The sequence below is a fragment of the Chroicocephalus ridibundus genome, chromosome 2 (genome assembly GCF_963924245.1).
Source record: "Chroicocephalus ridibundus chromosome 2, bChrRid1.1, whole genome shotgun sequence".
Lineage (NCBI taxonomy): Eukaryota > Metazoa > Chordata > Aves > Charadriiformes > Laridae > Chroicocephalus > Chroicocephalus ridibundus.
The window spans coordinates 22115182-22128877 of NC_086285.1; the positions used below are offsets into that span (position 1 = coordinate 22115182).

Genomic DNA, 13696 nt, shown 5'->3' on the forward strand with positions numbered 1-13696 from the left:
TTGTTGTCTGTGCTAGTGGGGATGAAAGCTTAATTAAAGATCTAATCTGAACTCTGGCAAACGAACTGCCTTTGGATTTGAACTACAGCAGATGTGCTTCAGACAAAGGTAGGGAAGGATAAACATCTTCAAGGGGCCCTAAAGCAGCATATTTTGAATGCCGTCAGTGCTGCCTTCGCTGAATACTGAGACTTTTTCATGAAAGTCTATGCAAAACAACACTAAAGGCTCGGTGTTGTTTGCGCATTGATATTACACATATTGCCTTACATCTTGGAAAATCAGCTATTGTGCTGCCACAGTCATACTCCTTAGCCATTTATTTCCCATGGATACGTAATGAAGCAGAGGGTTAAGCCCAGCCCCACGTGAATAATCGCATCGCTTTAGCAAGGCTGGCACAAAGAGGTGACCGTTACAGCCCCCTGTACAAACCGGCGTGCTGCTCTCCACAGCGCCAGGGAAGCTTCCCTCATTGGAATGCAAGAGTACTTCAAAGGATCCTCTTTTAATTTGCAGCTGAGGCTCTACAGTAGCCTTGTTAAGATCTTCATTAATCAAAATTTGCTGCTGCCCTCCCCAGGAGACAAGAGAGATGAACACTGCAGTATCAGAGGCAACTGTTGCAACCTGAAGGACCTTAATTTAATGTTGTCAAAAACTTGCTCAAATTCTGGAAGCCAATTTCTAAAGCCATGGTGTGGCTACAGCAGGCACAGTGATAGATGGGTACAAAACCACCTCAGGAAGACATTTGCACTAACTTATATGGGGAATGCATCATTACTGGGCTTGAGAGGTGCTGCATGGTAACCTCAAGATGTGCTTGAGGCTTCAGCTTGCAGCAACATATAAAGATGCGAACCTAACTTGTACTGATTCAGGTATCAAAGCAGCTTAAATGCAGCAGCACATAGTTCCATATGGGCTAATTTAATGTGCTGCTTAGGCTGCAGAGCAGATGTTTCTACCAGCAGCCTTCATTATGACCACATTGCACCTCAGGTCTCAGCAGCACCTGCAATAACCCACATGGGAAAGACATGGGTGCATCAGTGCCCTTCTCTAGATCTGTGAGAGTTCAGGAGCTGTGACAGCAATGTTTGCAGACAATGCAGTAATGCAGACCAAGTGCCACTCTAGAGAGACAATAAAATAAAATACCAAATAGCTGCTGGGAAAGCAAATAGCAACTTTGGTGCACTTCATCACTTGGGGACCAATAGAAAAAAAAGGCATATGATTATGCATTAGAGTTATTATATAGAACTGCCTTTGGATTTGCACACACACACTCGCACCCCACTGTGGTTTGCTCAGGTGAATTTTAATCCTGGAATTCCTCTACTTTGAATGCTCAAGGTGGAATACTTAATATTTCACATTCCTTTAATATGAACACAGGAGAGAAGTGTGGAGGTCTGGCTGTAAAATGATATACATCGTTAAAAAAATTTAACTTAAAGGGGTATTGAACTGTAACCCAGATTTTAAAGTAATCTAATCTCCACTGGAAGCAGGGTAATAGATACATTTTAAAAACTGAAGTAACAGAATATTTACCACTATTATTTGACAATGACAAACATGCTAGGCAATTTTAGTTATATACAATACGCTGTAATAACGTTTTCATTTTGGAAAAAACACTTTAAAACAACCGTCTACTGGAATACACTTTTTCCAGCCGAATGCATTATATAGCAGCTATGGGATGAAGGAAGAATAACAGTTCAGAGGGTATTACATTCACTCTGTTTTTCCCCAGACAAAACTGATTAATTTACCTGCACTCTGCAGAAAGCTACAGTCATATTTTGTCCAAATCAAGTTTTCAAGAATGGTCCCTGTGTGAATATTTGGTACAAATATGCTTACGATATGCACGAACAAAGTTAGCTACGTCAGTTCAAAGGTCAGAATCTCAAAAAACTAAGGCTGCATCAAGTCTCACACTTCATTGGTTGCCCCAGCAGAAAATGAAGGTTACAAAGGCATAGTAACCAAATCACATTTAAGAGTGAGCGTCCCCAAAAGACCAGCTTTCTGTAACATTACCTATGTTACACACATACTGCATAGCATCCATTTCAAATCAGTTTTTCTTGTCGGTCTGTCACCATTTACAAGTACAAATACTCATCAGAGAAGGAGGAAAATAATAATAATAAAAGAAATCTCACCACGCCCAGTATTAGTTGTATGACCTCTGCCGGGAAGTCTCCTGTCAAAGGACGCCTCTTCCTTCATTATGTTCCAGTCAGAATCATCGAAGCTTAGTGGCTTCCATCCACAGAGGTCAGTCTCAAAATCACATATAGTGTAATTAGCTGTTGTAAGAACAACAATAATAAGAGAGAATTAAGTTGAATTTACTACAACAGTTTAACACCGGAACTATGACTGGTTTGTACGTGGATGTACAGGGAGTCATAAAGAAGCACCGGTATGTTTCACTGACATCCAGACTATTCAGATGAGAAATACAAGTAGCAGAAAAGAATACAAGTAGCAAGTCATGCAGGCCCTTCTCTGTTTAATCAAGCTCAGAACCATGAAGGAAACCACCTGTAAGAGAATAATCTATATCAAATTACATATGAGACCTGTGCGTAGGCTGCTGGCAGATTATGAACGTAATATTATGTATTTTTAAAAGATGAATTTTACTGGAAAGTTAATTATGAATGTGTGGAAAAAACCTGATTTATTTAGTGCTTTGAATACATTGAAAGTGAAGACGAATTAAGCTTCTACTTAATTTATTTTTGAAAATGAGATTTAAATGTATGAATTATTTACGTCTCCTAGAAATTTTTATTGCAAAGTAAAGGACCATTTTCCTAGTTGGTATGGATTAGACCAGCTTAAACTGCCTAACAATCTCACACACTCTTTCATTTCTTGAATTTTGATAAGAAAATTGTATAATCTAAGAGTTTTCTTTCGTAGTCCAGAACAGCTTCACAAAGTGCTATGCTTAACCCTTTGGGTCACTTATCACAATTGTAAAAGTTGCTTTTGAAGTATACTTGGCACTTTCCAGACTTCATGGCACATTTATCCTACCATATCAGCCTCAGGTGTGATTATACGTACTACTCCAGTTCTCAGATTGTACAAAACCAAAATTAAATGCATCATTGTTGAAGCACTATGGTAGTAAAGCTCCACAATAAAGGTTTTCTAGTATAAAGAGGTTATTTGAGCGGTTAAATCAGAAGATATAAAATAAATCACAAATATCAATATCTCTTATCTGGATTCACTATGTACATTAAAATCTGATGGAGCATGCTTTCCTGTTTAATGCAGTATATTAGTTAAACATAAAACTTGTTTAACTTATTTCATTACAGAATTCTCATGCTTTTGACAAGGGACCTTGTTAATTAGACTTCAATTCCTAATACATTAAGGTAGAACATGCACATTGATATCAAAGTCTGTTTTGCTGTACGGTAATTAGTACTATGTCTAGGCATTGTGCTTTCCTTAGCTAAGCAGCCTTGAGAGAACCAACATGACACAAAAAAGCAAACATTCTTTGCTTAAACATCTCTTTCCTCAGGCCTCCCCTAAACCCTGCAAAAGGTCTGCGTGAGAAGCTGACTCCAGTGCCTGCATAGTAATATCCAAAAATCAATGAATGACCTCATAGACACAAAGAACTTACTCTGTTATATAGTAAGCAACCAAAAGTCTGTTCCTGGAAAGAAAATGGCAAGCCAAAGTTAAAATAACATTTTAAATATGAAAGAGTATATGGTAGTATTTATTAATATTTTACTGCTCAATAAGGTATTTAGCATGGGATTATTTTTTTTTATTATTATTATAATTTTCTTTTAACTAGAGGTACTTAGGACTGCAAGAAGAGTTGTTATCACAATGTAAACAACTTCTTTCATGTCCTGATGACACCAGATCTGTTGCCATTTAATATAGCTCAGTATCAGGCTCAGGGCCTTTCACTGCGCTCATAGTGAAAAGCTGACTGTTGAAGGTACATTTGGAAATTGTTTACTAAAAGAATTTGTGAAGCAGCAAGGCTGTAATCAGACAGAGCACATCACTGCTCTTGATGGTCAACAGGAAAGAGAGAAGTCTGGTGAAATCATAATTTTTTACATTGGTAGCTACTAGTGGAATTTCTTCTAATAGTATGGATTTAGAAATAAAAGTGTAAACACCATCTTTTAGGTTGAATATACAAGCAATGGGAAAAATATATATATATAAAACAAAAAGACATGCACACACAAAAAGAGGCAATTCCAAATCAAATTATTTGTCCAATTATAAAAGTAGGAGGAACATTCATGGCAGTGTGCTTTCAGTTTTGGTTTGGTTTGGTTTTGGGGGGGGGGGGGAGGAGGGAATAAAAAAAATGCAGCTCCAGTTTACTAAACGCGATAATGTTGACCATGTTTTTCATTGCACCTGTGTTTGCAAAATGACAAGCTGTACAGAAATATCCATTCATGCAGAGACACTGGGCCGGAGTCACTTACCAAGCCCAAGTGCTCCACCATATGTAGTTTCTGGAAGTGATACTTCATTTTTTAAAGTATTACTATGTTAGGGAACAGCTAGGCTATAAAAGTGAGTTAAACCCTGTTGTCTGAGTTAACAGTTTCACTTAAATTTTATCCCTACTTAATTCTAAAAACCTGAGGGGTGCTTGTAAATGTTTAATCAAGCTTGAAAAAAAGTTCTGTACTTTGGCTGAGACCCAAATCCAAGTAAGACAGTTTCTCACTGCAGTTTTTCATTGCTCAAACATTTATAAACTCTAAAAAATGTTCCTTTCCCATCAAAACAGGGCATAATTTTTATTATTCAGAGTGTTTTTCTAAATTTTTATTTGAACCTTCAAGTGATTATAGGGAGTGTTTCAGTATCCATAGTTGGAAAATAAGTGACTGCACAACCTATATTTTTTGAGGAATCATACTGCAATTATGTAAGTTAAACAGACAGTAAAGCATATTTCTGATATATTATGTCCTTTCCTACTGCACCTCTTACCATCAGAGCTTATGTTTTTCATTTCATTGGGAGTATTTCACTGGATTCAAACTGCAGAAAAATTTTCCACATTCTGAAAGCAAAACCAGTTAATTCTCATTTTTGGACATTCATCTATCTATAATTCAGAAAAACAGAAAAGAAATCAGAAAGGAATCAGCAACCTGCTTTCATTTTAATAACATGCCAAGTCTGAAAAATATTTTTTTTTTCCACATGGGCATACTGGTATATCTCAACTAGTCAAGGAGTAAATTATTACACCAGTTCTGCAAAAGCAATGAGTCCAGGAGGTAACCAGGAGAAAAAAAAACATTCCCCAAACACATCTCCTTGAATTTCAAAAAATAAGTGGAACTTACTAAAGTCATAAAATACACTGGAAAGATTTTTCAATTAAGATGAAACATTTTTCCACTTTTTTTTTTTTTTTTAAAGAAACAGGAAACACAGCGTGTATTCCAAAAGCAGTGGGAGGTTAAATGGAAATGCTTTTTCTTTGACTAGATGACTCTACCTTTCCCAGCTCCTCTTGATCCTCTTGGGTGAAAAACAAAGCTAGGCTGAGTTACCAGCCAACTAACATTGCTTCAGCTTTGCTAGCCTGCAACTGGATGAAGCTTTTCAATCCTACTCTGGTAGCTCAATCAAATGAACACAACTGGGGACACACAGCTCGTCTCTCCGTCTGGCTGTTGCTTCCCCGACTAACAGTATTGAATGAGGAAGGCTGCTACCCTCGCTCAGTGTGGCAGCACCCAAGCTCTTAAGGAATTTGGGATATAAACTATCTGTATGATCAGCGACCAAAGCACCTCTGTGTGATTAGTTTGTCATTAATATTTTTCCATTTCTGACCAACATTTAACATCATTTTACAGAAGGGAAGCGTTACGCATATAACTTCTTACCATTCCCTAGCAGTTTGTGATTAGTTTTATTTATCTAGAATTTGTTAAAGGATTCATGCAGAAAGATCGCACATGGCCACTGGTCGTCTCTCATAACACCGTAGTCTCTTAGGTGAGATGGACTCCTCTCCTCCTGAAACTACTCAGGTACTTTGCTTAGGGTGAAGAGACTGGTGGTGTTAAGAGAACCTCATGTTGACCACGGATCTGCAGAGGGTACGTTTACTTTGAGTTAAGCACTCTAGTGAAAAACAAAGGCAATGCTACACAGTGTTCATAAGCAATGAAGAACCCTGAAAAAAATATGGGCATAGCTTCTTTTTCTCCACAGGCACATACAAGACTGATGGACAGATGCTGACAATTCCAGACAATTTATGTGTCACAGCAAACATATACATGTGTAGTAAAAAAAAAATGTTTCAGATGAAAAAAATGCTCTTTCTACTTTAAAGTTGACTGGTAATAAAAGGATTTGCATATGTGTTCATCTGCTATAGAAGGTTGCAAGGCTTTGCAATTGTAAATTGCTATACTGTAAATGAAATGCAGTAAAAGGTACATGGCTTGAAAATTATACAACTTTCCTTCATTCTACGTATTTTCTATACATAAATTATACAAATCCTGTGAAAGGCTGAGAATATTTAAGATAATACTAGCGATGCAAAATTAAAACCAGACAAGTTAAAGACAGGTGTTTTAAGGAAGTTTCTAATTAAGTTAAACAGAAGGTGATACTATTTCAGAAAGAGCTGCAGGATGTCCCACCCCACAATCATTTTGAGTCTACATGAGTGCTGATGAGTAGGTAATTTCCAGAAAGACTGCTGCATCAAAATGTGTTATCATTTGAAAATAGCAAGCGCATCCTAGACTTCTTGCCAAGTTGCTAGGATTGCCAGCTACTGATTCATTTGTGATGTTTTTATATGTATTGCATATGTTACATATAAATAATATACAATAATATTAAATATAGTGCTTTAAATATTTGTTATTTGGCATGGCACTTGGTGCAAAACTTCCTGTACAGTAGGTAGGAAATTAAGCATAAGGGTTTTTTTTTTTAATCCTTTAAATGATCTAAGTACTGTATCTCACTTTCTCTGTTTTGAACATAACAACTAGGTTTTGATAGCTTATTGTCAGTCACGGTGAAATAAGAAATTTAGAAGTAATCTCAAATAAGTGGTGTCGAATAAGACAATGAGAATGCAGAGTTTAATACTAAAAACATTAATTTCATAATTTATCACTTCATTAGAGTCATTGATTTCAACAAACTTCTCAAATAAAGGTGGTTACTTATGTGTATAAGTGTTTCCTAGACAAGTTCCTAATTTTTCAATACGTTTAAGTCACATATACTTAAATATATATTTATGAAAACAGGCAGAGGCTGTTCATGCAAAAAATCACATTATTATAAGACTATTCATGCCAAGTTCACATAAGCAGAGAGAAACATTGTTTTTCCTTCCCCGTTATAATGAAGCAAAGATAATCCTCAAAAAAGAGGGAAATCCTTCACATTGCTAAGTAAAATCTTTTGTTTTCGCTCAGTATGGAGATCTGTCAGCTCTTTCAGCACATGAGAGTACTTCAACAAAGGAAACTACTGAGGATGTGTTCAAGGATAGATGCGCTAAAATACCTGAAAGAATAGAGGCTAAAATATGCACTATTGTACCAGACAGGAATTTTTACTGAAAATTAATGTGAATAAATATAGTGCACTCTAAATACCATGGAGGACAGTTTCAAGATCATGTAAAAAATGTACATAACAGGAGGAAAAGAACAAAGGACAGAAATAAAGGATGATTTTTCCTTTAAGTCTCTTTTGTTCAAGACTGCAAAAAGTGTCAGAAAGCTGAATTTTCTAAGCCAACCAAAGTGCTGCAGAACTAAATCCCACCTTTAGGGTCCTCCTTCGTGAAAAATTATGAAGTACCCAAGACAATATTAGCCATTAAAATGGGCCAAATTTAAAAACAGTTGTTGTTATTTTAATGAAGGCTATTTTTTCTTTTCTTTCTTCTCAGCCGGTATTCAAAGCAACATGCAACTTCTGTGGGCTGCTTATATTTTAGAAAAACATCCCTTTTCTCCCTTTTTTGAGAGGATGAGTGTACTTTTGTGCACTGCTCCAATAAAACGATACATCTTCAGTCTGAGAATGCCTCAACTCAGAGTGGGGCACACAATCCCTGTGTCTCAGGTTCAACGGAAGGTGATATTTTCTTTAAACTGAAATACACTAGGAGTTAGTGAAGAATCAGTGCCACATGGTAAACCAAAAGTAACTGCAGAGACAGCAGCAGACAGTGGAGCACTGGGGCAAGCTATCAAAGAGGGTTTTGCACTTGCTGGGCCTCCTGTTGGTCTTTGCCCCAGCACCCTAATTCTAGAGGTCCCACAAAAAGACAGTGTTGAGACCCCCAGGCCATTCTGACTTTTCTTTCTTCTGCTCACTCTCCATTTTTTCTGACCTGCCCACATGAGTACGACAGAAACAATAATCTCAAGAGTGAGTCCCACTACTGACTACATCTAGGTTATTTCATCTTTCAGTTACACAATGTCAACGTCCAGTGTCCGAGGCAAAGGGGTAAAAATAACATAAGAAAATGTAATTAATTGCATGCAAAATGTAATTTCTTTTTAATGTTTAGTTATCTTTATTTTCACTTTGTTTAGTACTATTAACAGCTACGCTTCAACTGGGACAATTATTTTTCAGCCTCCTTTCAAATCTTAAAATTATTCTTCTATATTCCCAGTCATGATTCACTACAGTTCTGGCACACTGTTACTGAAGTGGGAACACCAAATAGTTGAGAAATAAATTCCAATTTATAAAGTGTTTTTCAAGTTAGGGAAGTAGATGTTATAAATGTTGTGTGTAGGGAATACATTTAAGAAAAAAATATGCAAAATGGTGCGTTTCTGCAGACACTTAAAAAATTGTTATCTGGTTCCAAAACATATTGATAAGGCCAGAGAGAGAAAGAGAAAGCAACAGGAAGAAGAAAAATGCATTACTGAATATGCTATGAACACTGTCACTAACCCGTACATCATTAAATATTCAGGTGAAAAGAAGCCATATAAATAATAACTAAGGTTTTTAGCCATTTCTTGGACAGACCTGTTAGGTTTCAAAACACTCTTCAGCACAGTATCCTTTTAAAGCAATGTAATTCACTTACAGCAGGCTGCTGGATCTTCATCACTGCCATCAGAACAATCTGGGTGAGAGTCACAGGCTGATCCAGGCTCCGTGGACTGCCCATCAGTGCAGGTGAATTCTTCTAAGGAGCAGAAACCTGGTGGCTCTGACGGTGTAGTGTCCAAGAGCTGGATGCTATTCAAACATATGAAACCTGCCCTGCTCTGCAGTGTTCCTTTAAACATAAGCTGTGGATTGTTACAGTTAAAATATCCGCATTAACAGAAAACAGAGAGAAAATTATTTTTATTTCCATAAAATAGTAATGTCCTATGTGTAAAAAGCACTGGATACTTTCCATGACAAAACCATGACAAATTTCAAAGCAGAAGCTGAAATTTTGTATGACTATTTCTCATGTTGAATTTTCTGAAAATTTTTAACTTAAATGGTTTGACAAATTCCAAGAGTGAAGTTAAGCAGAAGTCTATTTTAAAGAAAAACTCCGAATCTCATAACCATTTAGCTAAAAAGTTGCAATAACTTCATGCTGTTAGAAGAGTGACCTGAAACGTAGCATCCTAACTACGCCATCTTCTGCTCTGAAGTCTCTTCAGGGCCTCATTTTGCAGATGACCAAGAGAAAAAAATTCTGTTACAGGTGAATAAAAAGGGTTAGGAACTGTCCTAGGAAATCAATCGCAACAGCGTAGCTTAACAACCAATATCTCTTTCACCACTTCAGATAAGATGGCTGCATTCAGCCTGTGCAGTGGGATTGGTCCCTGACTGCTGGTAACATTTAAAACTGTTCCAGGCACAGTCTGGGAGATGGCCAATTGGCTTGAGTCAAACCCTTGGCTAGGGATCATGCTAATGTTTTAATTACATGGGCTATCACATGGCATTCCTTGGGCCTGTGCCCTGACCCCGCTTATTTTACTGCTGTTGGCACAGACATAGAGATTCAAGCAGCATTTCTCTCTCCTATAGAGTTCCCTCATGTTGACTAGGTTTTACTCAAGCTGGATTAGACCAATGAAGGTACAGAACACCACCTCTTGCTCCTGGCCACTGTGGAGCCCAGCTCTGCTGAGTCTCAAAGCAAGGAGATTACCTCATTTGTGCTCTCCAAGTTTCTTTTACCTTGCTAAAGCAGCAAGACTTGGTGCTTGGATTCATCAGAAAGATGAAGATTTCGATGAAAGAAAGCACTGAGAGACAAGAGCAGAAGTTGGAGGCACAAATCAAAAAGGGAGTTGTGGGTTTTGACAGATTGGGACATGACCAGAGCACAAGCCTCAGAAAGCAGTCATGTGCAAGAGGCAGAAAGCACAGTGGAAGGAAAGTTGGACAAGACTATCTGACGAAACAGAAGGAAACTAGAACAGATGTGATTTGGGGCATGAGCAGAATGGTTTAACACACTCGCTGAAGCCTGGAAGTCAGGTTGGAGCGAAATCTCAAGAGGCATTTTTCTAAGCAATAAGAATGATATATCTTATTATCTTCCACTAGAGACAGTTTCTTCAAAATGACAAAAGCCTTCTAATATATCCATTCTCTACCAGTTCAAACAGCAGAATGCTACACTGAAAATCTTACTTAGTCACATAACTAAAGACAGTATCTTTCCTTCCCTAAGAACAAGTTATCCTTGCCATCTTTGTATAAGAATGCATAGTTTTAGCTTTCTACATATATACACACCGCCTCAGCAGCCTTTTTTTTTTTTTAGATACCATAGATAGTCTTAATACACATATGGTTGTTGATTCACACTTGTCCTTGTTGGAAAATGAGAGGGAGGCAACAACAGCTACTTATAACCTACTAGCTTGCTGAAATGCATTCATTCTAATATATGTCAAAATATCAGTTCTTGCAGTGGGCTTAATTTTTGTCCTTTCAGAGAGACTACATTTTCAGCTGATTGTTGAGGCAGTAAAATACGATGATTATTTACAGAATTATGAAAAATAAATGTAAAATTACTTAGAATAGAATCCTGTAAATTAATTTAAGAATTAAGTAGTTGCAACTTTGCGTTATTCTCTATGCCTGAAAATTCAAGGGGAAGATATTCTCTCATAATTACTGGTTTACATCGTCTCACTGAAATCCCACAAACATCATGCACATCATCTCACTTAGTAGTATTTATATTTAAATGAATCGGTAACACCTCAGATGACTAACTAAAACATGGTGAGATTGGTATTCATTTTCTTGCATGTGATTAAAGACCAGCAGCTTCAACTTGATGCTTTCGTAGATGTTTTGTTGAGCTATAGCCAGAGCGTTACTCACACTGAAGCAATAAAAAACAGCAAGAGCTTCAGCATACCTATGATTTTAACAAATATTTAAGTTTCCTAGAAGCTTTACAAACAGTAAGGTAAAACATCTTCAAAAACTGAGCACGTGCTGTTTTCATTCATACCTTTAATTTTTCTAGCCGTGGTGGTAGCTGTATATCAACTTTGACCCACTCCTCCTTGGTCATGATGTTGGTTTCCCACAAGACATGTTCCTCCTGTAAAATGTAGAATATGATGTTATAAAGCTAAATTTTGTTCCTCTATAAATTATCCAGGCCATTTTTTAGTCCTCAATCTTTTCATATCCTAGCCATACGACTACTATATACAAAGTGTCTCTATATGACAGCTTCATATATTCACGTGCAATCTTCGCACTGAACTCCATGGGAGAGAGGGGACACAAGACATGTTTAATGTGATTAAACGGGTTAATAACATAATTATCAGGAGTTGGCTTGGCAAAATTAAAGTGAATTAATATGTAAATTAAGCCATGTTATTGCTGAATTTAACAATATGTTTCCATGGTGCTCTCTACAATATATTCTTTTTCATAAATAACTGCTTATATCACGTGTGTTATAATTAGCTTTAGTTTTCTTAGAACTGAATTTAGGGTCCAGCGAAATTACCCAATCAGCTGTGCTCAAAACTTCTTTTTTTTTTCCTAAAAAAATATGTAAAGCAAGCAGGGAAAATACTACCTAAGGGGTCCTAGACATGTTCTGAGTTACCTCAATCCCAATTTTCACTCCACCTCCTAAGGGTAACAGTGAGAGTGTCAAATATGGTAAGGCATATCCTTTCATGCTGCACTCCAAGCCCTCTTGATTCATTAATCTGACAAAACCAGTTAACACTCATTCTGCTTCTGGTTGTGATCCTAACTGGAACATGCCGAGGCCAGTATAAAGAAAAGAAATGCAGCAATGTGAACTTCATATCCCTAAACAAAATCTTTTCAAGAATCAGCTCCAAAATAGAGAAAAACCAGAAAGACAGAAAAAAAAACCAAAAAAACGCAGGAAAAGTTAATATAGGCTATACATACAAACAGACTTTCCATTACAAGTATCAATAGTGAGACCCTTTTTAGGATACTGTGTAAATTGCTAGTCATACCTTTTCCACAAAGGATATTACAGAATTAGAGGCAGTTCAGAAAAAGATGTGAAGCGGGATAAGAGAAATGGAAAGTCTCTTGTATGGAGATAAATTGCAAGGATAAAATCAATTTACCTTACAGGAGATGAATAAAAGGGGATATGATAGGTACGTGAAATGTTATCAATACTATAGACAAAGATAGTTATCTTTTTTCCTGTCTTGCAATATAAAAAAGAGGAGGAAGATGCTGTCTACTGTTTGATAGACCACGAGGTCTGAGCCAGCAGAACAATGATATGATTTGAGATGAATAGCCAATTACTTATGCTCTTTTCCTACCAAGGCTTCAACTCTTTTGACATATTAACAAAGCTGGAAGGCTAAATTTCTATTGAACACGCATTCAAAGATCAATTTTGGAAAACTGCAGGACAGTGTCAAGCCAATATCATAATTCCAAACACTAAATGACATAAGAGATCAAACTTGGATAAACCACGTGATGTACTTGATTTCAGAAATAAAAATCAGTATAGGATATAAGTATTTGTCAACTTGTTCACATGATAGATATTCAGCAAGAGTCTTTCAATGTCCAAGACACTTCATTCCATATAAAACTGGCTTCATTTTGCTAAATAATTCATCTCCCAAAGAAAATCTGTTAATGTTATTAGCCTACAATAGCCACGTATAAGTCACAGAAAAGAATGATGTACTAGGAACCATGCGTGGAAGGTTAAAACCATAGCCTGTGGTTAAATATCTGCTTTTAGAAATACTTTAGTTAATGTATTCCCCCACAAGTACATATACAAACCCTTCCAACACGTTTGTATACCTTGTGGGAACACTCTACATTTACTGTTTATTTGATTGGATGCATCTGGATACTATAATTTTGTTCACATTCAATTAACAGCTTAGGTACTCATCCCCATAACCACCTTCCTCCCAAAATTATTTTAATATAAATGTCTTGTAGCAGTAAACTTGAGTTTCCTGTGTGTGTACCAGTATCTGGAATTTCTAGGCCTGTTTTTCACATTGAAATCTGTAAATCACCTCAAATGCAGCACGTTTCAGAACTGGTTATTGTTCCACGCAACAGACATTACCCTCTGATTTTATACAGCTCTAATAAACCA

General features: G+C 36.8%; 1 protein-coding gene across 1 annotated transcript in view; it reads right to left on the reverse strand.

Moving 5' to 3' along the window:
- Window positions 1–13696, reverse strand: part of MALRD1 (MAM and LDL receptor class A domain containing 1) — a 263637-nt gene that overhangs the window by 220984 nt on the left and 28957 nt on the right. Inside the window, exons 8-10 of the mRNA XM_063323881.1 lie at window positions 11561–11653; window positions 9158–9365; window positions 2184–2330 (exon numbers count right to left, since the gene is read on the reverse strand). Of these exons, the coding sequence (XP_063179951.1) occupies window positions 2184–2330; window positions 9158–9365; window positions 11561–11653 (448 nt within the window). The remainder of the gene's footprint in view (window positions 1–2183; window positions 2331–9157; window positions 9366–11560; window positions 11654–13696) is intronic.